The sequence below is a fragment of the Podarcis bocagei genome (genome assembly GCF_964188305.1).
Source record: "Podarcis bocagei genome assembly, chromosome: 10".
Taxonomy (NCBI): Eukaryota; Metazoa; Chordata; class Lepidosauria; order Squamata; family Lacertidae; genus Podarcis; species Podarcis bocagei.
Window position 1 is genome coordinate 11,793,316 of NC_138135.1, and position 26,655 is coordinate 11,819,970.

Consider the following 26,655-nt stretch of genomic DNA (forward strand, 5'->3'; position numbering starts at 1 on the left):
TGGGGGGGGTGTTATCATTTCAGAAAGTGCAAATATGTCTTGTCTGTAAATGCAATGTGAATCCCTTCATTCCTAGCCACAGGCTAGCAAAACCTCTCACCTACATGGTAAAATTGGAGATGAAGGCAGTGATGGGTATCTGCATCTCAAACTGGCCTTCCCTGGGCTCCGATCCGCTGTTCACCAAAGTGCAGGAGACGGTCGTAAATGCATAGCGCGAAATGATTGTGGATCTCACCGAGAATTCAGACATCCGGGGCCTGGTCTCCTGTTGGAAGAGAGCAGCCATTCCTTAGCGGCATCACAACGTGTCGATGCACCTCCAGCAATCCATTACAGCTCTCTGAGCTTTGAGTACAAACGGCTTTCATTCATAACAGACTGCCAAGCAAATCCCTGCATGAAAGGCCCATAGGCAAAGGAGTGTTGGAGTCTCCTTGGGTGTGAATGGAAGTTTGTGAAAGGCGGGGAACTCAGCTTAGCAGTTGCAAATCATTCACGAAAGGTGAAGTCAGGACGTGGCACGTTCCTCAAGATCATTGATTCCGGATGGGTGGTTCAAAACGCTACGAGCAGAAGGGCAATTGGTTTTCTACACTGCTGGGGATAGCCAACTTTCTCCTCTTACGTTCTGCTACCCCCGGTGGGTGTGGCATAATCGCTCGTAATTATTTCCAAATGTGCATCTTCTGATAATTGCACTTTTTCAAATGGCTGTAATGTGTGTTCCTTCCCCTCCCCAGTTTTTTGTGTTTTTTTTAAACTACTTTGAGGTTTTCTTAATAGTAAGCCAGGGATGGGGAACCTGCGATGCTCCAGGTTTTGCCAGACTACAAATCGCACAACCCCCTTGGCTCCACTGGCCATGCTAAAAGAGCTGGTGGGAGTCCAAAAACATATTGAAACCCTCAGGTGTAATACAGGTGTCTCCCCACATGATTGTGTAGATCAGGCATCCCCAAACTCGGCCCTCCAGATGTTTTGGGACTACAACTCTCATCATCCCTAGCTAACAGGACCAGTGGTCAGAGATGATGGGAATTGTAGTCCCAAAACATCTGCGGGCCAAGTTTGGGGATTCCTAGTGTAGATGCATAGAGAAGGAAGCGCTTTCTGAACTACAAAGCCAATCAGAGTGCCTCATGTCATGCTGCCTGGTTGCTAAGCAACACCTCCACCCATCTTCCCCCTTGGCTAGTTGAGTTTAACACTAACAGGATTAACCCTTAAGTTACCGACTGAATGATCTCTGCTGTTGCAACACAGAATATTGCCGGCTCGTAACTCCGGTGCTTAAGAGCTTGCACATAAGTTACCTGCCAAGCTCAAGGTTCTTGTATTAATCTGCAAGTGTTAACAACATGAGTCCAGGACATCTTGAGGACTTCATTTCCCTACCCGATCACTGAGATCCTCAGAGGGAGTCTCTGTTACTTGCAACCAATGGTTTAGATGTACAGCTTATCTCTACCAGGAGCTGTTGTGGCCCCAATTCTGTGCAAGTCTCTCCCAGCCAAGATCAGACAAGCCCCCCTGTTGAACTTCAGATATTTGATGATGAGGACCTTTCCATTTCAGCAGGAGACTTAAGTAAGTTGCGCTTTATGTTTCCACCTGCAGTTTTTGTTTGTTTTAAGCGTCGTATTACTTTGGTGGATGAGTTGATCTATGGATTGCTGTGTGAACTGTTTTGTGACCCTCTACGGTGAAAAGAAGTCTAGAAATATTGGGAACAAAACAAGCAAACAAACTTGCAAACTCATCCTTTCTTTTCTTGCAAAGACAACAGCTTTTTGTAGGGAAATAGTAAGCACTGTGAACCTACCAATCTCTGCAGAAACCGGTTATGCCTTGGGACTCTTCGAGCAACCTGTAAAGGTAGGGACACTGTTATTCATTGGTGTTATGTACTGAGTTGAATAGGATCCAAAATGCAGCAGTCTGATTGGTCCTAGAACAATAGGATTCAGAATGCAGCAGCCTGATTGGCCCTAGAACAATGCAGCAGTCTGATTGGTCCTAGAAAAATGTAGCAGTATGATTGGTCTGCAGGTTTCCGCAACGCAGAGTGCAGGCAGTGCAGAAAATCGGGACACATCGCCCGGGTGTGTCGGGCTCGGCCCACCCGACTCCAGGCATCAGATGACCGATCCAAGAGCCCCAGGTCCCGGGGCCCAACGCACCAAGGCAACTCGACGGAGCTCATGGACTGCCAGGTATACCAGTTGCCCCACCCCAACATAGAGAAAATTTATGTAGAGGTACAGATAGAGGGGGCCCCATGCCGCATGGAGCTTGACACGGGTTCAACTCTATCCATAATCTCGGCAAGGACCTTAAGGAAACTGTGTCCTACTGGGGGTCCCAAACTCAGGCCGGCCCCATTTACCCTCCGGGACTTCCAGAAACGTAAGGTCCCCACAATCGTGGTTTCCTTTTCAGAAAAAACAATGTAGCAGGTGCTGAAGAAAGATTTGTTGCAAGGAAATCAAGAATGTTAACAAGGTGGCCAAAAGGCAGGCCAAAAAAGAGATCACGTCAACGAAGTATCATGCAGAAAGAGAGCTCTCCATTTGAGATGGAGAGAAGCACAGAGTTGGAAAGGGGCCACAAGAGTCATCTAGTCTAACCATCTGCAATGCAGGAATATTTTTGGCCAACGTGGGACTTGAACCCACAATCCTGGCTGGATCTAGACACACACAAAAAATGGTTTCAGGAAAATATGTTGTAAACCTCATAATGGGAAATCACGTTGCCAAAAGACGGGACTCCACAGCACCATCTGGTGTCACAGTGTTATAACACATTTTTAAAAAACACAAACCTAACGAAGCTGATTTCAGAATTCAAAAAGAATTTCAGAAACAGACTTGAAAGAGAAGTTGCTGAATTACAACTTATCACTATGCTGAAAACTATGGAGAGACCTGGTCTGAATAGAGATACAGTGGTACCTCGGGTTACATACGCTTCAGGTTACAGACTCCGCTAACCCAGAAATAGTACCTCGGGTTAAGAACTTTGCTTCAGGATGAGAACAGAAATCGTGTTCTGGTGGCGCGGCAGCAGCAGGAGGCCCCATTAGCTAAAGTGGTGCTTCAGGTTAAGAACAGTTTCAGGTTAAGAACGGACCTCTGGAACGAGGTACCACTGTATTGGATTTTTGTCTCATTACATATGCCAATCCTTCCAACCTAGCAGTTTGAAAGCATGTCAAAGTGCAATTAGATAAATAGGTACCGCTCCAGTGGGAAGGTAAATGGTGATTCCGTGCACTGCTTTGGTTCACCAGAAGCGGCTTAGTCATGCTGGCCACATGACCCGGAAGCTGTCTGCGGACAAATGCCAGCTCCCTCGGCCAGTAAAGCGAGATGAGCGCTGCAACCCCAGAGTCATTCGCGACTGGACCTAATGGTCAAGGGTCCTTTTACCTTTACATATGCTAAAGCTATTTTTGGTCATCTGCATACTATCCCTTGCTTTTTGCTGTAGGACTAATTGCAGTCGTTAACAGTCGTCAGCAGGTTTTCCATACCCATTGAGTCAATCACCCATCTCCAGCTACCCTCCTGAAAAAAACCCCACCCCACCCTCCCACTATATATAAGGGTCTGGTGACTTCTGTTTCAGTGTATCTGAAGAAGTGTGCATGCACACGAAAGCTTATACCAAGAACAAACTTAGTTGGTCTCTGAGGTGCTACTGGACCTTTCTTATATATTTCTAATGAAGCTGAGTCTCCCAAGATTAAGAGTCTCATGTTCTACCAACTGAACTATTATGGAATGAAGATTTCTTGCACTTCTCTGCAAGGGATGGTTGTCCTATTTCAGAATTTTTAGTTTAGAGAAAAAGTGAGTAAGAAGAAACATAATGGAAGTTTGCACAAATTATGTGTGGCATGGAGAAAGCATAATAGCGCAAGTCTTTCTCCATTTCTTATACCACTAGGAGTCATGGATAGCACACTGGCAATCCCTGGCGAAGGAAAGAAATCATTTTAACTGAGAAATAAACGGCTGCAGTCATGGACAGTTTTGTACTGAGCGATTGCTTGTTTAACCGTCAAGTTCTCCTTATATTTATACACACACATGTGTGCTTGAAAGCAAACAACTTTACAGGACAAAGCTGCGAAAATGGAATTGTGATTGTATTGCCAAGTTATCGCCGGGTTGTGTCCTGGTTTGAATGCTGGAACGTGCAGCAGTCCAGCTAAGGAATGCATGGTCCTTGGCGCAAAGCCAAGCTATCCCCATAAAGTGTACACACACACACACACACACACACACACACACAGAGCCAGCTACGCAGGGAACCTTTTAGAATTTTGTAAGTCACGTTGCAGCCGTGCTACTGCAATCCATGCTCTGGTAAAATACAGATAAGACCCCACTGATCTGTTATACATGGGACTGCCTTGGAACAGCTGTTGTTTCTGAGATGTTTTCATATTTATTTATTTATTTATTTATTTATTTATTTCACTTATAGCCCTCTCTTTTTTCTCGAAGGAGCTCAAGGGGAAGGGGTACATTGCTCTCCCTGTTTTACCCTCACCACAACCCTGTTGTGGCAGAGAATGAGTGACTGGACCAAGAACACCCAGAGAACTTCATGGCTGGGTGCGGATTTGAAGTCTAGTCTCCCAGGTCCTGGAGATTGTAGCAGGAACCCCCCACCCCAATCATTCTGTTTGCACAAACTTCACTCGCACTCACACTCACACACCACATACGCCACATTTCTGTTATAAATTCATAGAAAATCAACCATACATCGGATTTGCACTGTTCCATTTTATTTTACTCCATGTGACAAGGACTATCAAAGGGGGGTAGCTTGGTTCTGGTCAGCCATAATCCCTTCACCATCCCAGCACATCCACAGGAGCCCTGCCCAGTTGCTATGCCAACCCTGATAATCCCAGACAGAAGACAATCAAAATCACAAAGAACAGTGGATTCACCACAGACTGAAACAAAGGACAATGATCAGATCTTCCCTCTGGGGGCAGGAAACTGCAAACTCCCCTTTGTCTCCTGGAAGTGACTCATGGGCAGGGGGAAAGAAGGAACCAGCCAGGTGACAGGACACTCAGGTTACCACCACAACTCCTCCCTCAACCCCTCCTTTCTGTAATGTATGCATGATGTCAACCCCTTCTGTAATGTATGCATGATGTCAACCCCTTCTGTAATGTATGCATGATGTCAACCCCTCCTTTTTGTAATGTATGCATGATGTTTCTGGGGGTGGGCTGGACCTGGAGGATGGGAATTTCAAAAGTTTTTATAAGGTCTTGCAGACCATCTTTCTGGGTCTTTCCTCTCTCCTGCGAGTGAGGGGAACACCCTGTTGCAACAGTTCAATAAAGGCCAAGCCTACAGGCTGCTGTTTTGCTCCAAGTTATCCTGGTTGGTGTCTTTGTTTTTGTCCAAGGGAGCCCTCGGATTTTTCCGGTAACAAGATCTATGGCTGAAGGGCAGTGTACAAATTTAATAAATAATAATAGTTATAACAATTGTCCACTACTCCCAGGGCTGGATTTAGGTTTGATGAGGCCCTGTTGTAAACAAAATCTGCCCTTTTCCCCTTATGGGGTATCCAAGAGCCCATATAGAGTCCTTACGTAGGTTCCCTATTGGTAGGAGAAAATAACAGAGGCCAACCAGAGAATATTGAGAAGCAAAGCAGCTAGTAAGCCTGATCTTTATTGATCTGTTGCAATGGGGTCCTCACTCACCACATGCAGGAGGGAGGAGGAACCCAGAACAATGGGGCACAAGGCCTTATATAGACATTTTAAATTCCCTGCCCTGGAGCTCAAGACCACCCCTCCATACATCATGCCTACATCACAGAAAGGTGGTCTAAAACAGAAATTTGAATGTTGTTTTTCCTGTTTGCCAGGTTATCTGATTGCCTTTCCTGATTGTCTTTCCTGATAGTCTGTCACCCATTAAAATGCTGATTACTCAATTCCTGAGACAATGGGGAGGCTCCCTGACCCCCTCCCTCCTTGCAGGGAAAACATTTGGTCAGTCTGGGAATCAAAAATGGTTTTCAAAAATTGTTTCGGGTCGGTCTTCCTGTGCTGATCTATGTATGTGCTTAGTTGGTACACTTATGAACATTTAACATATATCTAAGACTTCAAAATTCCTATCACAGCCCTAAGCTACTGAAGGTAATGAGGCCCTTTATATGGGCAACTGTCAACAACAAATTATTGCTGTTTTTTTGTGTTGAATATATGCTATATGGTAATTTATGGACCTAATAGGTATCTGAAGCCAGTTGCACATAACAAAATGTGTATTTTATCAAGGTAATTGTTGAACTGAAATACAGTGGTGCCCCGCAAGACGAATGCCTCGCAAGACAGAAAACTCGCTAGACGAAAGAGTTTTCCGTTTTGGAGGTGCTTCGCAAAACGAATTTCCTATGGGCTTGCTTCGCAAGACGACAATGTCTTGCGAGTTCCTGCGGGGTTTTTTCCTCCCCCCACCTTTTTCTAAGCCTCTAAGCCGCTTATCAGCTGATCCGATCAGCAGATAAGCCGCTAAAAGCCGCTAAAAGCTGCTAATAGCGCTAATCCGCTAATCCGTCAATGGGCTTGCTTCACAAGACGAAAAAATCGCTAGACGAAGAGAATCACAGAATGGATTCTTTTCGTCTTGCGAGGCACCACTGTACAATTAAGAAGTATATTAACACTGAATTTTTTTGGGGGGGTCCCCAAGAGAGTGGGGCCCTAAGCTATAGCTTGTTTAGCTTATACGTAAATCCAGCACTGACTACACCATATTGGCTTTAACTGCAGCAAGACCGTTGACTGTAACTAGCTGAACAGAAGGCACCAGTTCTCAAACCAGTTGGCAGATTGCCAGCTCATTTCCAAGCACAATTCAACTTTCTGGTCTTAGTCTTTAAGGTCCTGAATGGGATCTGAAGGACGGCTTTCTCCTACATAGGAAGCTCACTTCAACAGTTGCTTTTAGCTGGCGCATGTAGCAATGGAGGCTGGTCCATTCATTGAATGGTTGCCATATGTCCTCTTTTCCCAGGGCACAATAAAAAAATTCCTTCCAGTAGCACCTTAAAGACCAACTAAGTTAGTTCTTGGTATGAGCTTTCGTGTGCATGCACACTTCTTCAGATACACTGAAACAGAAGTTGCCAGATCCTTCTATATAGTGAGAAGGTGGGGAGGGGTGTTACTCAGAAGGGTAGTGGGAATGGGAGATAGGCAGATAGCTGAGAGAGCCTCTTGACGACTCTTAACGACTGTAATAGGTCTTACAGGAAAAGGCAAGGGGTGGGAAGGTGAGAAATGGTTTAGTTATGTATAGTGAGATACATTCCCACCCCTTGCCTTTTCCTGTAAGACCTATTACAGTCGTTAAGAGTCGTCAAGAGGCTCTCTCAGCTATCTGCCTATCTCCCATTCCCACCACCCTTCTGAGTAACACCCCTCCCCACCTTCTCACTATATAGAAGGATCTGGCAACTTCTGTTTCAGTGTATCTGAAGAAGTGTGCATGCACACGAAAGCTCATACCAAGAACTAACTTAGTTGGTCTTTAAGGTGCTACTGGAAGGAATTTTTTTATTTTGACTATGGCAGACCAACACGGCTACCTATCTACTACTTTCCCAGGGCACGTCCTCTTTTTTCCATGGGTAGAGTTGATATAGAGATCCATAGTTAAAAGTAGAAGTCTGCAAATGTGTCCTCTTTTTTTGCTCTTCAACACATGGCAACCCTAGGGGGGGGGGACTGCCCCACCACCTCAGTCTGCTCTCAGCCAGCCCCCAGCTGCCTGCCTGCCTTCTTGCTTACAACCAGCCAGCCCAGAGGGCGATTCTGCCTGTCAGCTCCCTCCTGCTTGGTCTCAGCAGTTGTAACTAGCTGGGTGATCTTAATGGCAGGCCCCAAAACAGAGGCACTGATATAGGAACATTGGATTATATGGATTTAGACAGTGAGAGCCAGTGGACTGTGAAACAGATGCCCTTGGGACGTGGTGGACCCTCCATCCTCAGAGGTTTTTAAGCAGATGTTAGAATAATATAATATAATAATAATATAATATAATATAATATAATATAATATAATTATTATTTATACCCCGCCCATCTGGCTGGGTTTCCCCAGCCACACTGGGCGGCTTCCGACAAAATATTAAAATACAATAGTATATTAAACATTAAAAGCTTCCCTAAACAAGGCTGCCTTCAGATGTCTTCTAAAAGTCTGGTAGTTGTTCTTCTCTTTGACATCTGTTGGGAGGGCGTTCCACAGGGTGGGTGCCACTACTGAGAAGGCCCTCTGCCTGGTTCCCTGTAACTTGGCTTCACGCAGTGAGGGAACCACCAGAAGGCCCTCGGAGCTGAACCTCAGTGGACGATGGGGGTGGAGACGCTCCTTTAAGTATACTAGGCCGAGGCTGTTTAGGGCTTTCAAGGTCAGCACCAACACTTTGAATTGTGCTCAGAAACGTACTGGGAGCCGGTGTAGATCTTTCAAGACCGGTGTTATGTGGTCTCAGCGGCAGCTCCCAGTCTAGCTGCTGCATTCTGGATTAGTTGTAGTTTCCGGGTCACCTTCAAACGTAGCCCCACATAGAGCGCATTGCAGTAGTCCAAGTGGGAGATAACCAGAGCATGCACCACTCTGGTGAGACAGTCTGTGGGCAGGTAGGGTCTCAGCCTGCGTACCAGATGGAGCTGATAAACAGCTGCCCTGGACACAGAATTGACCTGCACCTCCATGGACAGCTGTGAGTCCAGAATGACTCCCGGGCTGCGCACCTGGTCCTTCAGGGGCACAGTTACCCAATTCAGGACCAGGGAGTCCTCCACACCTGCCCACCTCCTGTCCCCCCAAAACAATACTTCTGCCTTCTCAGGATTCAACCTCAATCTGTTAGCCGCCATCCATCCTCCAACTGCCTCCAGACACTCACATATATAATAGAATCATAGAACTGTGGAGTTGGAAGGGACCAAGGGTCATCTAGTCCAACCCCCTGCAATGTAAGAATCTCATCTAAAGCATCCATGACAGATGGCCACCCACCCTTTGCTGAAAAACCTCCAAGGAAGGAGAGCCCACCACCTCCCAAGGGAGTCCATTCTCCTGTCCAACAGCTCTTACTGTTATAAAGTTCTTCCTGATGAGGGTGCAATCTGAATTTCGCAAATTATGTGCAATGTTCTGGCAAGGAAGAAAGGATTGTGTTCAGGGAAAGTGTTTCTACAGAATCTCCCTCTTAAAAGTGAACAGTAAGCCCTTTCCCCCTATCCCTGGTGAAAAGGAACAGGAACTTCAGGAATGTAAGGGTATATTTTGCCTCCCACCCACCCTACAATTTTCCTTGCTGTCAATTTATATCTGCTGATTTGCCTCCCAGAAATGAGATTTTTATGACTGTTTACATTGGAGGCTGGAATGCCAAGATGCTAGAGCTAAGTCACGCATTCCCCAGTGTCAAAACACATAGACGGCCTCGGTCCAGTATATTTGAAGGAGCTTCTCCACCCCCATCGTTCAGCCCAGACACTGAGGTCCAGCTCTGAGGGTCTTCTGCCGGTTCCCTCACTGTGAGAAGCCAAGTTACAGGGAACTAGGCAGAGGGCCTTCTCGGTAGTGGCGCCCGCCCTGTGGAACACCCTCCCACCAGACGTCAAAGAGAATGACAACTACCAGACTTTTAGAAGACATCTGAAGGCAGCCCTGTTTAGGGAAGCTTTTAATGTTTGATGCATTACTGTATTTTAATATTTTGTTGAAAGCAGACCAGAGTGGGTGGGGAAACACAGTCAGATGGGCGGGGTATGAATATATTATTATTATTATTATTATTATTATTATTATTATTATTATTATTATTATACCTCCTCTGCATCTGTTTCCACCATTCTCTTGCAGACAATGGAAGTGATTTTGTTGCAAAGTATGCAATGACAAACCTAGACAGCATCTTAAAAAGCAGAGCCATCACCTTGCCAACAAAGGTCCGTATAGTTAAAGCTATGGTTTTCCCAGTAGTGATGTATGGAAGTGAGAGCTGGACCATAAAGAAGGCTGATCGCCGAGGAATTGATGCTTTTGAATTATGGTGCTGGAGGAGACTCTTGAGAGTCCCATGGACTGCAAGAAGATCAAACCTATCCATTCTGAAGGAAATCAGCCCTGAGTGCTCACTGGAAGGACAGATCCTGAAGCTGAGGCTCCAATACTTTGGCCACCTCATGAGAACAGAAGACTGCCTGGAAAAGACCCTGATGTTGGGAAAGATGGAGGTCACAAGGAGAAGGGGACGACAGAGGACGAGATGGTTGGACAGTGTTCTAGAAGCTACCAACATGAGTCTGACCAAACTGAAGGAGGCAGTGGAAGACAGGAGTGCCTGGCGTGCTCTGGTCCATGGGGTCACGAAGAGTTGGACACGACTAAACAACTAAACAACAACAACAACATGGCACCTTCATTCATTTTCTTTCCAGCAATTTGACTCATTGAGGGTGTGGGGAGGGCTACCTCCATTCGCTGCTGGTTCCTATTGGAACTGGTAGGGCAGAAGGAAGGGAGCTCAACAGTAGGGGGAGCCAGAGCAAACGGCAGGCAGATCCGACTAGATCTAGCTTTGTCCTCCTCCACATTCCTGCTGAGTTCTTCTAGTGCAACACTGAAAACCAAGGAGGAATCCAACAGCCAAGGCTACCTTCTGAATTGGTTGTAAGAAAGAAGATTGGCAGGTGAGGACATCCTGAGGCTGTTGGAGCACTGACCCATTTGCCCTAATGGACTCCTCTCCACTGACCACATTCCTTCATGGTCAGCTGTCATGGATTGGATGGAAGCATAGGAATGGTGAGAGACACCAGCTGCAGAACCCCAAGGGAAGAAAGCTCAGAGCCTGGTGGGACGACAATGTGGTCAGAAGGAGAAGAGGAAGCAGACTGGGAGGAGAAGGAAGCTGAAGAGGCAACAGGGCTTAGTGAGCAGGAAGAGTCTGTGGCAGAGAGCAGCCCAGAATCAGAGGCAGAAGCAGAGGTTGGAGAGGAGGGAGGCCATGAAGCAGAAATGAGTCAGGCTGGTCAGGAAGCCAGGCTGTCTCCCCTTCCTGAAGCAACCAGCTCCCTTCCGCCGGGTCTCCCAGAACCCAAAGAGGTATGAAGAGAGCGTAGCAAAGACAGGCAAGACGAAGGAGCCTCAGATTGGAAGGAACCTGCGGAGAAGAGTTGCTGCGCTCACTAGGCCTGGACTCCTGAGTTGTTTCTTTGAATAAAGAGAGAGAACTTCACTAGCACCATGTGAGTTATTGCTGCCCTGCTCCTGACACCAGCCCTCCCAGGACTGCATGCCAAGGGTGGTCATGACCAGAGCCAAAAGTGGAAGGAACACGTTAAATTGTGGGTGAACATATCAGACGACACAGCGATTCTTCAAACAGCTCTTGTTTATTCACAGGCCAGAACAGAACTGGGCTGAAGGGTTCAGCCAACCTGCTTATATACAGCTCAACTACAAAGCAACAGTAACAACTTTCTGTAACTATCCAATCACTGAACATCACTTCCAATTTCTTATTTGCATGTGTGGACCTGAGTGAAAACTATCTACAGTATCCCCCTGCTGGCCCAGGGTGAGAACTTCAGTACATAACAGAACAAACAAGATGCTTTTGTACAGCAGGCTACATCCCAACCATGCAAAAGTCACACTCACCTCTCAATCCTCAGTCTAGGCAAGCAAGAGATATTTTCTCAGCTCCGGAACACATGCCGTTGCTGTCTCTAGCTAGTTTATTTTTATTGCCCTGTGTTCTGTGATGATGTTTTTAAATGTTGTAAACTGCCAACTTGGAAGAAAGGTGGGATCTAAATATATTTATAATTATAATAATAATTGCAACCAGACCAATGCACTGGAGAGGAGATCCAAGAAGTGCTGACTAGGGCTGTAGCCCAGAGAGATGGGTGTTGCCTAGGGAAGATTCTGGGGGCCATATAGTGTGGCCTGGGGGGCCACATTCACACATACACACTCATGGCTGAAACACAACACCCTTGATCTAAAGGTTTTCTAGAATTTGAAGCAGATATTGGGCATGTAAAAATGTACACTTGCCAAGTTATCATGATAGTATTTCGAAGATTATATGTCAAAATATCATCCTAAAAATGACAACAAAACCAATAAAGAAAGAAGGACAAATCAGAATTTAACAAAAATAATTTATTATAGATTGCAAGGGGGGAAAGGAAGAAAGAAATATAAAGAAGTCAAATTGCTGTGGAGGGAAGTGGAGGGTAGCGGGTTTTATAATTAAGTGTATAATTATGCAGCTGTTGTAATTTAGATATTATATTTTATGTGTGGGAATCATTGGGAATTTTGGTTATTGTGTATATACGTTAAGTTTCAATAAAGATCTTTGCGGGGGAATGATGGGGGGAAATGATGGGGCGATAGTGCTGTGTAGTGGTTACAGTGTTGGGATACGACTTCAAATCCCTTCTCAGAAATGAAACTCAGCTGGGTGACTTTGGGCCAGACACTGTTTCTCAGCTTAACCTACTGTCAGGGAACTGCCATCGGAGCCAAGAGTGGAGGTAAGGCTCTCCGACGATGCGGGAGAAGGGACCAGCAGAGGGAGAGAAAACACTTCCTTTGGGGAAGGAAATCAGCGTGACACCTGGGAGGAAGGGGAGCAGGGAAGGACCTCGGAGAGAGAGCTCCAGGGCTCTTCCACAGAGACCAGCAGGGAGAGTCCAGGACCTCCGCTGGCCACGCCCACTCTGCGCAGAAGACTTCCACGCAGGGAGTCTAGGCGGAGACTTGGTGTCAAGGAGTTTTTATGTTGGAAGAAGTTCAGGAAACGCCCACTGGCGGATTCTGCCAGTGACTGAGACAGCCACGGAATAAAGGCTGTCCAGCCAGGGAAAGGTTTAGCCAGGGAACGTTGCCTAGAGCACCCGCACCCTCTACGCACAAGCAACCCCCAATTCCCTTTACACCTACCTCACAGGGTTGTTGTGGAGATTTAATAAGCGGGGAGAACCATGTGCCCCACTATGAGCTTCTTGAAGAAAAAGCTGTGTTTTTAAATACAATAAATGCATCATGCAATAAAATGTTATTAATAAATAAAACAACTGATTGGTTCAAAATCGGGAAAGGAGTACGACAGGGTGAAAGAGGAGAGCACAAAATATGGTCTGAAGCTCAACATCAAAAAAACGAAGATCATGGCCACTGGGCCCATCACCTCCTGGCAGATAGAAGGGGAAGAAATGGAGGCAGGGAGAGATTTTACTTTCTTGGGCTCCATGATCACTGCAGATGGTGACAGCAGCCACGAAATTAAAAGACGCCTGCTTCTTGGGAGAAAAGCAATGACAAACCTAGACAGCATCTTAAAAAGCAGAGACATCACCTTGCCGACAAAGGTCCGTATAGTGAAAGCTATGGTTTTCCCAGTAGTGATGTATGGAAGTGAGACCTGGACCATAAAGAAGGCTGATCGCCGAAGTATTGATGCTTTTGAATTATGGTGCTGGAGGAGACTCTTGAGAGTCCCATGGACTGCAAGAAGATCAAACCTCTCCATTCTGAAGGAAAACAGCCCTGAGTGCTCACGGGAAGGACAGATCCTGAAGCTGAGGCTCCAGTACTTTGGCCACCTCATGAGAAGAGAAGACTCCCTGGAAAAGACCCTGATGTTGGGAAAGATGGAGGGCACAAGGAGAAGGTGACAACAGAGGACGAGATGGTTGGATAGTGTTCTCGAAGCTACCGGCATGAGTTTGACCAAACTGCGGGAGGCAGTGGAAGACAGGAGTGTCTGGCGTGCTCTGGTCCATGGGGTCACAAAGAGTCGGACACGACTAAACAACTAAACAACAACAATAAATAAAAAATAATTCCCCAGTGAAAAACCCCAGAGGGCAGACCTATCAGCAATTTGGCTTATGCCTGGCTGACCCGGTGGCCCTTTCTGTAGAACTTTCTGCTAAGAAACAAGACCTGCAGAGCAGATGTGTAGAAAATGCAATTGCCGGACCGTTTTGCAGATTGCATTTCTGTCCTTGCAAAGCAATAACCCACAGGAGGGGCACGTGATCAAAGCAGCGGGCCGGGCTGACAGCTTTATAAACCTCTCGCTGGAACAGATGATGTTAACCAGCGCTACCACAACAACCCCTGGCAACAAGTGTGGGCATTTGTTTATTTCTGCCCCGGGGCGGAAAAGTGAATGACGTTAATATATCCTACAGCCAAGTCATTCCTTTGCAATGTCTCCCGCCCAGCCAGCAACTAAGCTGATCTCTCAAATGTAGTTCTGCAACCCCTTTTTGACTGCAGAGAAATCCCCTGGATTTTGGAAAGGCTTCTCTGACTTAAATATAGAATGAACCGGAAGGAGTAAAGCCCCCTCGACTAGGCTGGGGAAACCTGGGCCCAGATTCCAAAATATTGCAAATAGGAAACAGAGTTCTGTAAAACTATTTCAAGCAATCCACATGGACCTGTAGCCTTTCAGATGTTGCTGGAATTCGACTCTCATCCTCCCTCCCCACTGACCAGACTGGCTGGAGACGATGGGAGTTGGAGTCCAACAACATCTGGACGTGGGGATATAAGAACGTAAGGAGAGTCTGCAGGATCAGGCCAATGGCCCCATCTAGTCCAGCATCATTCCCTCACAGCGGCCAGCCAGATGTCTGTGGGAAGCCACAAGCAGGATTCGAACACAAGACCCCTCTCACCTCCTGTGGTTTCCAGCAACTGGTATTCAGAAGCACTACTTTGAAGCCCTATGCGGCCTAGGACCCACGTACCTACGGGACCGCCTCTCCTGTTATGCCGCGTGGAGGACCTTAAGGTCCACAAATGACAACATTTTGGAGGTCCCAAGTCACAAGGTGGTTAGACTGGTCTCAACCAGGGCCAGGGCCTTTTCAGTACTGGCCCCAACTTGGTGAAACGCTCTGTCACAAGAGACCAGGGCCCTGCGGGACTTGACATCTTTCCGCAGGGCTTGCAAGACAGAGCTATTCCACCTGGCCTTTGGTATGGTACTCAGTCTGACCCTTATGTTTCCCTCCCCTTATGGTTTTGATCTATGGGCTACTTTAAAAATGAGGCTGCATTTAAAATTGCATTTTAACCTGTATCTTAAATTGGTCCTCCCCCCACCCGTTGTGTTTTTACTGTAATTTTACTGGTGTTAGCTGCCCTGAGCCTGGCTCTGGCCGGGGAGAGTGAGGTATAAATAAAATTACTACTACTACTACTACTGTGGAGGCAGGGCAGAGCCATTGTGGCAAATAACCATTGGTAGCTCTTTCCTCCATGACTTTGTCTAATCCTGTTTTAAAGCCATCCAGGTTGGTCCTGTGGAAGGGGGTTCCATAGTTTCAGTTCCTCGCCTTTGATGAATACACTGTAAACAACTTTAGTTACATTAACTGTACCCCAAAGCCACTTCCGCCCTGCAGAGGAGGTGGGATTGCGGGTGTCACGGCCCCACCACGCGCACGGCGGCTGGAGCCCAGCCCCTGCACGATTGGGGGACTCCCCAGCCGCGTCACCCCCTGGCCAGCCAATCGGCTGGCTCTGGGGGCGTGGCCTGCCCTATTTAACGCAGGCATGGCTGGGGATCTCCCTCTTTTCCTGCCTATCAGCTGTTCCTGTTTCCCACCCTCCCGCCCTTTAAGGTTTTGTTCCTTGACCTTGCTATGGACCTTGGTTGGTCACCATTGAGGGGCCTGGTAAGAATTTTTCCACTTGGCAAACTGGCAGCAGCCACTTCGTTTTCGCCTACCTCGTAGCAAATCGTCACAACTTTCTTGGTATTGGTGGTTAGGCATTGGTATTGTTCTGCAGATGGAAGAGGGGAGGTAGCGCCATCACCTGCCCCACATATTGAAGGGTAGTCCGATAAAGGATTCCAGGGGGCGTGGCCCTGCCCAAAGCCTATGGAGGTGCGGGCCTAAGGCACACACCCTAGCGGTGACCCCGGGGTAGTTCCTAGTTGATGTGCATCAGCAGGACTCCCCCTACTGATGGTTAACCCTTCCCGGACTTCTAGCAGACGGGCTGAAGCCGGATATAGTTGGTTAGGACCAATGCCTAAGCCAATACCGCTCATCACCTGTAACCAATAAAGTTGTGGCCTTATTTAGCCCATTAACCTTAATAATTGTGTCCACGTGGGGCGGCAGTGTTAGGATATAGTTTCATTCCACCTTAAAAGGGTCAGGCATGATTGTTGTGTATCACATGCCTGTTTACTCCCAGCACTGTCTGCTGGGAACTTCCGTTTGTATATAGCTTTTGTATTCTGGCTGTTTTCCTGGACACAGAGGCAAGCAGTCATGTTTTTCCTTTGTTCTGAACTATGTTGAATAAAGTTGTAAATATGCTCTCTTGTCTGCATCTTTCGTTGTGGAGACTTACACTTTGCTGAAAGGGTGTTCACGGGTCTTGGAAAGTCTCTGAGGCTCGTGTCGCTAATTGACTGATGCTGTTCCACAGGAGACCGGTGATTGTCCGGAGACAACTTGGGGGCCTGCCTGATGCCTCCATCTCCCTGGCAGTATCCCAACAACAGGTTATGGGCCCAGATTCACGACTGTTGTGGGGGAGGAAGGGAAAGGAGAATGTTAGCCGCTTTGAGACTCCTGAAGGGGAGTGAAAGGCGGGATATCAAATCCAAACTCTTCTTCTTCTTCTTCTTCTTACAGGAGTGTAAGACTGCTGAAGACTGCAAGAGGTTTGTGGAACTTGCCAAGCAAATGGTATGAAACCATTCAGGTAATGTTTGCTCTTCCTGCAAAATGCAACGAGTGCTTCACTGCCACCATTATTCCTTCTGTTTCCAGTGTCCAAGCATGAGTGCTGTTGGTCATGTAAACAAAACTGCTGTTCTCTCTCACACATACACACCAGGGAGTACTTGTATGCTGGAGAACACCTAGCAGTTCGAAAGCACATCAAAAGTGCAAGTAGATAAATAGGTACATTTCCAGCAGGAAGGTAAACGGCATTTCCGTGCGCTGCTCTGGTTCGCCGGAAGCAGCTTAGTCCTGCTGGCCACATGACCCGCAAGCTGTATGCTGGCTCCCTCGGCCAGTAAAGCGAGATGAGCGCCGCAACCCCAGAGTCGTCCGCGAATGGACCTAATGGTCAGGGGTCCCTTTACCTTTAAGTGGCTGCCTTAAGCTGCCAGGAGGGGGGAGGATAAGGATTGCCTAACCCTTGCCCAGCCTGCTGCTGTTCTACTTCAAGCCCTCCTTTCAGCCTGCTCTCCCAAAGGGAGTCGCCTCTCACGAAAGATGCATAGGTAAAACATACTGAAAATTGCCCCTGTGGCCAGTGGCAGAATTGCAGAGGGAAAGCAGTGGGCATGGAAAGGGTTAAGCCTGTGGTGGGCAACTTGCAGGTGGGCCCTCCAGATGCTATTGGACTCCAACTCCCATCATCCCCTGCCTGTTGCCCTTGATGGCTGGGGCTGATGGGGCTTGGCGTCCAATAGCCTCCGGTGAACCTCCAGATCACCTCCAGATCACCTATTTTTCCCCCCACGGTAAAAGTTGCTATTTCCTTTTGTTCTGCGTGTTTGCCTCTCACCTGCCTTTCAACCCAAGATTTCCTAGTGAATTCCTCAGGCTTGTTTAGTTAGGTGTTCCTGCGGTGTAAAGGACAACACGCCCCTCGCTTTGCATGAGATCCCAAACAAAACACAGAGAATCTATGGAAGCTGAGAAAACAACCCGTGGATACCAGAGATTGCACCTCGAAATTGTCCAAAGGGGCGAGGTGCAACCCCAAGACAGATGAAGGGATATTTGAGCATTCTGACCTTGGCTTCTGAGAGAGTTGGGAATGGAAGGACAGTCTTCCTAGATCAGACCAAAGGTCTATTTACAGTAAAGTCCTATGTCTACCTGGGAGAAAGTCTCATCAGGATGAGTGGGCCTTACTCTCGAGTAGGTGTGCATAGGATCACAGCTGAAGCCTAGTATTCTGACGAGCCAGATTGATTGACATTCCAAAATGTCCATCATCAGGATGGGTTGCAGGGCAATATACAGCAAACCCCTCCCCAAAAAAGAATCACAGTATAATAGATGAGTTTGGATTTGATATCCCGCTTTATCACTACCCGAAGGAGTCTCAAAGCAGCTAACATTCTCCTTTCCCTTCCTCCCCCACAACAAACACTCTGTGAGGTGAGTCGGGCTGAGAGACTTCAAAGAAGTGTGACTGGCCCAAGGTCACCCAGCAGCTGCATGTGGAGGAGCGGGGAATCGAACCTGGTTCACCAGATTACGAGTCTACTGCTCTTAACCACTACACCACACTGGCTCAGATATCTCAGTTATCCTTCAGCACAGAAAAAAACTGAGAGGCAAGGAAACTATATTAAGCAAGCAGAGAGGGCTACAGGAAGCATCCAAGCCGGGCGATGAACGTCCACAGCTGTTTGTCCTCAGTACCAAGATATACTGCAGTTGAAAAGGGAGGTTTTATTTAGCTACTTGTGGTGGCATCATTCATGTTTAAGCAGGGCTATCAAATCCAGCCTTCAAGAATAGGGTCCTCCTGCACCTTAAGTGTGCATATTGGTTTATTTATTTGCCAGGTGTGACTATCACCCCTCCAAAGTTAGGGTTTTCTTTAGCTGATGAAAACCTCAGAGGTCCCTTCCAACTCTACAATTCTATGGTTCTGTGAAAGAACCATATGGACTGTCTCACCAGAGTGGTGCATGCTCTAGTTATCTCCCGCTTGGACTACTGCAATGCGCTCTACGTGGGGCTACCTTTGAAGGTGACCTGGAAACTACAACTAATCCAGAATGTAGCAGCTAGACTGGTGACTGGGAGCGGCCGCTGAAACCATATAACACCGGTCGTGAAAGACCTACATTGGCTCCCAGTATGTTTCCGAGCACAATTCCATGTGTTGGTGTTGAACCTTAAAGCCCTAAACGGCCTCGGTCCAGTATACCTGAAGGAGCGTCTCCACCCCCATCGTTCAGCCCGGACACTAAGGTCCAGCTGTGAGGGCCTTCTGGCAGTTCCCTCACTGCGAGAAGCAAAGTTACAGGGAACCAGGCAGAGGGCCTTCTCAGTAGTGGCCTCCGCCCTGTGGAACACCCTCCCACCAGATGTTAAAGAGAACAACAACCACCAGACTTTTAGAAGACATCTGAAGGCACCCCTGTTTAGGGAAGCTTATAATGTTTAATAGACTATTGTATTTTAACATTTTGTTGGAAGCCGCCCAGCAGGGCTGGGGAAACCCAGCCAGATGGGCGAGGTATACCGTAAATAAAAAATTATTATTGTATTATTATTATAAAGCGCTGCAAGAAATGGTAGCAGCTGGCTGCATTTCCCGTAGAACTCTTATTATATGATAAGGGAACCCTTTCAGAGGCTAAACTTGCCAACTCTGCATATAAGGGACAATTGCAAAGGTCTTTTCTTTAATTAAGCTTGCCACTTTTTAATTTTTTTCAGCTACCCCACCCTTTTATTTTAACAGCAGCTGGACACGCAGGAAGAAAACCAGCGAACCTTTACCCACTGGGCTAGGAGAAAAGCTTTGCTTGCTAAATTATGTCGGATTTCTCTTCAAGTCACAAGAGCTGAGCTCCACACACCCTTTCTCAGTTATTCTGCTCCCTGCCCGTTAACAGTCTCCTATAATCTGGCCACAAACCCACAGCAATAATAAAACCATTATTATTATTATTATTATTATTATTATTATTATTATTATTATTATTATTATTATTAAAAAAGATCTTACATTGTCAATGAGGTTGTAATCCAAAATCTCAGCTTCTTCTAGGTCCCTAGCTAGGAGTTCAGGATCTTGCTGTGCAGAAACGGCCAAGAGACGACAGCAAAGCCATACCAGCCAGATCATGGTGGAAAACACAAGCCAAAATTAGAGAAACTGGGTGGGAAAAGATGGGGAAGTTGTGGAAGGGGGGGAGGTATTTGCTGCGGCTTCAGCCTGCCGCTCACTGAGATGGGGAAAGCATCTGACAGCAGTCTGCTTGGCTGCTCGCCTCGCCCTACTCTCCTCCCCTGGACCCAGCCCTTCTGCCAGAGTTCATAGCCAAGCCCGGGGTTTCCTCGCTCAAGTTTAATTTACCAGAAAGGGAAACACAAGCTGATCTTGCTGGATTTCCTGATAAAGTCTAGTTGCTCAGGAGCAGCGCTTGCTTCGGCCAAGATTCTGGGTTTCATTTCTTCCAGATTCAGCTGAGTTAGGGAGAAGGGAGGGGGTGGGATTCGATTCAGTTTGCATTTAAAGGTGAGCCCACCTGTTCTGCACTTTCCTAAAGGGTGCACGAGCCGAAAACAAGGCTGCCCACCAAAATCCACGCTGTTCCAAATTTTGCAATGCGAAGGAATGTGTGCAGGAATGCATATACAGTGCCTACACACAAGTGGCTATATTGTTTACAATGGCACACGAATGTGCATTGTCTTGCAGGGAACGGCTTGCAAAGATGTGCAAAGCGGAATTCAAACAGATGTTTGTGTAGCGTTGTGTGAATTTTCATAGTGGCTTTTTAAAAACTGGTGGGGAAGTGTGGAGAGCTGTATTTGGGGGGGGAAATGAGAAACTGGTATTGACAGATTTTCTCATCCCTGGTCCCAGATGTGCTCATGTCCTGCTTTCGGGTTTCCCTCAAACATCTGGTTGGGCCCTGTAAGACCGAGATGCTGGCCTGATCCACCAAGGCTCTTCTTACGTTCTCCCAGCATCAGGCTGAAAGCTCTGGGTGATGTAAGGTAAGGCTAAGGTGGTGCCTTGGTGCATGTGAAGAGTGCTGTTATTGCTTACTTCGCCCTGGGATTACAGGCCACAGCTTCCAGCAGAACCGAGCCCCACCACCTATCCTCATGGAAATAACTAGGCAGCCTTCTGCAGGAATTAATTGTGGGAAACCCGGCAGGTCCTAGCCTCTCTCTTCTTCCACAGCCACCAAAAGTAGCTGAAGGAAAGGAAGCTTTCTGCATTGTCGGCTAAGAGGAGGACTGGTGTATCATGGCAACTGTTATGTACTGAAGTTCTCACCCTGGGCCAGCAGGGGGATACTGTAGATAGTTTTCACTCAGGTCCACATATGCAAATAAGGAATTGAAAGTGATGTTCAGTGATTGGATAGTTACAGAAAGTTGTTACTGTTGCGTTGTAGTGGAGCTCTATATAAGCAGGCTGGCGGAACCCTTCAGTTCAGTTCTGTTCTGGGTCTGTGAATAAACAAGAGCTGTTTGAAGAATCGCTGTGTCGTCTGATGTGTTCACCCACAACTTAAGAACAACCAATTCTCACGTTCCCCTAGAAACATAGGAAGCTGGCTTAAATAACTCAGGACCCTCAAGAACCTCCTCCCCACCCTATAAACTGACCTGGACTCTGCATTCATCATCTGAGGCCCTTCTTCACGTGCCTCCTTCACCTGAGGTCTGGAGGGTACCCACATGAAAAAGGGCCTTTTCTGCAGTGGCCCCCTGTTTGTAGAATGCTCTTCCTTTTCAACCAAGCCTTTGGCTGATTAATATTCCTACAGCCTTTTAAATGTGTTTGTGGGAGGACGGTTCTTGTTTTGTTGTTTCTGTTTTAGTTGTGCTTTATCTCATGTTTTTATCTTGTGGACCCGCCCTGAGATCTTTTGACGAAAGGGTGGCATATAAATTTAATTAATTAATTAATTAATTAATAAAGTATACCAAGTTGGTCCATCCAGTTCAGTAACGTCTTCACTGACTGGCAGAGGCTGTCCAGGATTCTAGATCAGGGTCTGTCCTAGTTCTGCTTAGTTGTCAGGATTTGAACCCGGGACCTTCTGCATGCAAAACAGATGATCTGCCACTGAGAGCCATTCCTCTTCTCTCTCTCATCTCCCTCTCTCCTTTTGATAGTCAAGAACAGCTTTTGAGTGTCTGTTTTGTTTGGCACTGCACGCTTCACAAACGAGAACATGCGGATGCGAGCTTGTTTCTGCTCTTTGGCTGCTCCCAAGGAACAAAACTGTGCCCAAACAAACAGGTGTGTTACATGAATGAGTACATGCTCGGCCGTGTGGCGTGTCTGCAGGGCTCGGCGCAAGAGCTGCGCCCTGCAAAGTGGCCTGCATGCTCCAGAATGAAACATCTGAACACGTTTCCACTCCAAAGTGACAGTGAGCTGCTTGTGCCATCACCTGCCTTTCCACATTAGTTGTCGGCAACTGGTCAGTCCTGGGCCAAGGCCAGCCCGAAAAAGGTTGCCAGCTCTCTTGGAGGTCAAATAAGAACACCCACCCACACACTCTGTCCTGACTTGCCAGCTAATCATACAACCAGCTGTTATTTCTGCCTCGGAGCCAGTTCCATACCAGCAGGGGAAACAACTGCAGGAAACTGAATAGGAATTCCTCTTGTGAATTTATTCCCAGGCTTGAATGATGCTTGCTATCAGCACCATTGCCAACTGACCAGATAACCCCCAACCTGGAGTGTTCTTGTGTCCTTAACAGCGGTCGGAGGTGGCAAAAAATCAATATGAGGGGCATGAAATGCGATTGCTTATGATTTTGAAATTGGTGGCATGTTTTGCTGCTGATGTTTCTTGCTCCTGGTTTTTTTTTGGGGGGGGGGGTCTGTTTGATTGTTTATTGTATAGCTAGTTTTGTAGTGTAATTTCCTGTCACAGTCCAGTTCATGGGCGATCGAAGTCCCGGCTGGGGACGTTGGGACCAGGGCAAGATAGCGGTGTGGGAGCAGGAATGGGAGTCCAGAAGCCAGGAGTCAGGAAGCCAAGGGTCCGAGGGTCAGGAAGCAAGGAGTCACGAAGTCAGGGGTCCGAGGATCAAGAAGCAAGGAGTCAGGAAGCCAAGGGTCCGAGGATCAAGAAGCAGGGAGTCACGAAGTCAAGGGTCCGAGGATCAAGAAGCAAGGAGTCACGAAGTCAGGGGTCCGAGGATCAAGAAGCAGGGAGTCACGAAGTCAGGGGTCCGAGGATCAAGAAGCAAGGAGTCACGAAGTCAGGGGTCCGAGGATCAAGAAGCAGGGAGTCAAACGCAGCAACGCAGGGAAAGTGTTGCTGTGGCAAAGAGCCAAAGGGAAATGCTGACCTTATATCCCTTCCCAGCTCTTGCCACCAGGTGCTGTGAGTTACAAATATGCTTCACCTGTGAGGCTGCACCTTCCCTCTTCAGAACAAACTTAGGAAGACCTCAGTCCTGCAAAGTCCTATTCATCACAGGGCCTGGCTCCTGCATGCACACCTGACATTTCCCCCCATAACTTTAAAAAAAAATGACTGCAGTATTTACCAATTCAAAACAAATTTGTGCAGGAGACAAAACTGTTCTATGAGTTATGCTTGAAAGTACTCGCAACGTTTGCAACAGCACAGAGAGAGCAGAGTAGCTGGAGGTCTCTTCTGGAGTAGGGAGGAATTTGATTCCATTTGCATTCAAGGTGAACCTACCTAATTCACACTATCTGACCACAGGAGGAAAGACCACTGGAAGAAACGCCATTGTGCATCTGCAGCAGCACAGCTGGACGCCTTTGCCTGCCCCAGCTGCAACAAAACATGTCTCTCCCATATCAGTCTCTACAGGCACAGCAGGTGCTGCAACCTTCCAAAAGTTTGACAACGGCACACTCCTCCATTGTCTCCCAAGACAGATGGATGCCAACAAGGAATGTAAATCGAAATTGAGCCATCCTTTGAATACCACACATCTTCAGATTTTGCAACGCACTTCTCCAGTCAAGTAATATGTAAAGAACAAAACAAAAAGTATATCCTCGGATGTGCATAAGTATGTATAAGGTAAAGGTAAAGGGGCCCTGACCATTAGGTCCAGTCATGACCGACTCTGGGGTTGCGGCGCTCATCTCGCTTTATTGGCCGAGGGAGCCGGCGTACAGCTTCCGGGTCATGTGGCCAGCATGACTAAGCTGCTTCTGGCGAACCAGAGCAGCGCACGGAAACGTTGTTTACCTTCCCGCTGGAGCGGTACCTATTGATCTACTTGCACTTTGACGTGCTTTTGAACTGCTAGGTGGGCAGGAGGAGGGACCGAGCAACAGGAGCTCACCCCGTCGCGGGGATTCGAACCGCCTACCTTCTGATTGGCAAGCCCTAGGCTCTGTGGTTTAACCCACAGCACCACACGCGTCCCTATAAGTATGTATAAAATGCATCTATTAGTGAACATAGAATCATAGAATCATAGAGTTGGAAGAGACCACAAGGGCCATCGAGTCCAACCCCCTGCCAAGACCAGAAAGAATGCATTATATTAGGTGAAATCGCTTCGCAAAAATATCTCTGTAAGGCAAGATTACATACACAAATGTGTTTTTAGGACCCATCTTACTTTTATGGTTGTAAGTCACAAGTTGTTTTAAATGCTTTTTAATGTGGTTTTTATTTAATGTGCGACCTGCCCTGGGAGCTTACAGGGAAGGACAGGTAGTAATAATAATTTTAAAAAGCCAGTGCATTGCCATGAGAACATTTATTATTTAAAAAAACCTAAACAAACTCACAGACTGATGTGGAAATGTGAAGAACCGGACTTGCGATCAGAAAAACAACAAATGCAGAGAAACTAAAACTGACAGATTTATTTATTTCTTACTCAGGAATCTGGAGCCAAGATCATAGAGGGGAGGTTTCTGGGTTCACATGTGTGGGGGCTTCTAGAGTTGGAGTGTGTTGTTTGTTTATGCAAGTTCTGGGAATGCCGTGTACTGGGATCAAAGTGCACAAAATCCGGAGCTAGATTGCTTTATTTGAAAATACAAGTACAAAAAAGCAGAGACACCACCTTGCCGACAAAGGTCCATATAGTTAAAGCTATGGTTTTCCCAGTAGTAATGTATGGAAGTGAGAGCTGGACCATAAAGAAGGCTGATCGCCAAAGAATTGATGCTTTTGAATTCTGGTGCTGGAGGAGACTCTTGAGAGTCCCGTGGACTGCAAGAAGATCAAACCTCCATTCTGAAGGAAATCAGCCCTGAGTGCTCCCTGGAAGGACAGATCCTGAAGCTGAGGCTCCAAGACTTTGGCCACCTCATGAGAAGAGAAGACTCCCTGGAAAAGACCCCGATGCTGGGAAAGATTGAGGGCACAAGGAGAAGGGGATGACAGAGGACGAGATGGTTGGACAGTGTTCTTGAAGCTACCAGCATGAGTTTGACCAAACTGTGGGAGACAGTGGAAGGAGTGCCTGGCATGCTCTGGTCCATGGGGTCACGAAGAATCGGCCACAACTAAATGACTAAACAACTAAACAACACAAGTACAGTGGTACCTCGGGTTAAGTACTTAATTCATTCTAGAGGTCCATTCTTAACCTGAAACTGTTCTTAACCTGAAGCACCACTTTAGCTAATGGGGCCTCCTGCTGCTGCCGCGCTGCCAGAGCACGATTTTTGTTCTCATCCTGAAGCAAAGTTCTTAACCCGAGGTACTATTTCTGGGTTAGCGGAGTTGGTAACCTGAAGCGTCTGTAATCTGAAGCGTCTGTAACCCGAGGTACCACTGTGCATAATGTGAAATCCGTAGCTAAATTATTTTCCCCGCCTTTGAACTATAACTGAGCACATCCCGCCACCTAGTGGTGCCCTGGGTAAGTACTGCCATCACACGCAAATAAGTTGGTCTGACAGCATTTGTTTTGCTAAGTTTCCCATGGGACTTTTCTGCCCTGTAAGGTAGAGGATAGGGACCCTGTGGCCCTCCAGAAACCACAACTCCCACCATGCCTGGCTATTGTTGATGCTGGCAGCAGTTGATGGGAGTTGGAGTCCACTAATCTCTGGTGAACCACAGGATTCCCCCATCCCTGGTATATGGGCTCACAGGGATTTGCCTTTGATAATCCAGTTTTCTTCCACTTTTTAGGTGATTAAAAAAAAAAAATCACCATGATGAAAGTTCTGGAAACCAAGCCTTGTGAGAGAACAGCTGATGAAGTTGGGTATGTTTAGCCTGGAGAAGAGAAGACTAAGAGGTGATATGAATGCCATCGTCAAATATTTGAAGGGCCTTCACATGGAAGATTCTTGGGAGAAAAGCAATGACAAACCTAGACAGCATCTTAAAAAGCAGAGACATCACCTTGCCGACAAAGGTCCGTATATTAAAAGCTATGGTTTTCCCAGTAGTGATGCATGGAAGTGAGAGCTGGACCATAAAGAAGGTTGATCGCCAAAGAATGGATGCTTTTGAATTCTGGTGCTGGAGGAGACTCTTGAGAGTCCCATGATCAAACCTATCCATTCTGAAGGAAATCAGCCCTGAGTGCTCACTGGAAGGACAGATCCTGAAGCTGAGGCTCCAGTACTTTGGCCACCTCATGAGAAGAGAAGACTCCCTGGAAAAGACCCTGATGTTGGGAAAGATGGAGGGCACAGGGAGAAGGGGATGACGGAGGACGAGATGGTTGGACAGTGTTCTCGAAGCTACCAGCATGAGTTTGACCAAACTGCGGGAGGCAGTGGGAGACAGGGGTGCCTGGAGTGCTCTGGTCCATGCGGTCACGAAGAGTCGGACATGACTAAATGACTAAACACCAATAACACACGTGGGAGATGGAG

At 47.2% G+C, this 26,655-nt stretch overlaps 1 protein-coding gene across 1 annotated transcript in view; it reads right to left on the reverse strand.

Moving 5' to 3' along the window:
• ITIH5 (inter-alpha-trypsin inhibitor heavy chain 5) overlaps positions 1–20,103 on the reverse strand; it is a 54,826-nt gene extending 34,723 nt beyond the window's left edge. Inside the window, exons 1-3 of the mRNA XM_081209902.1 lie at positions 19,844–20,103; positions 1,826–1,870; positions 105–268 (exon numbers count right to left, since the gene is read on the reverse strand). Coding sequence (XP_081066028.1) covers positions 105–268; positions 1,826–1,870; positions 19,844–19,963 — 329 coding nt within the window. The 5' untranslated portion in view covers positions 19,964–20,103. The remainder of the gene's footprint in view (positions 1–104; positions 269–1,825; positions 1,871–19,843) is intronic.
• Positions 20,104–26,655: the final 6,552 nt, after the last annotated feature.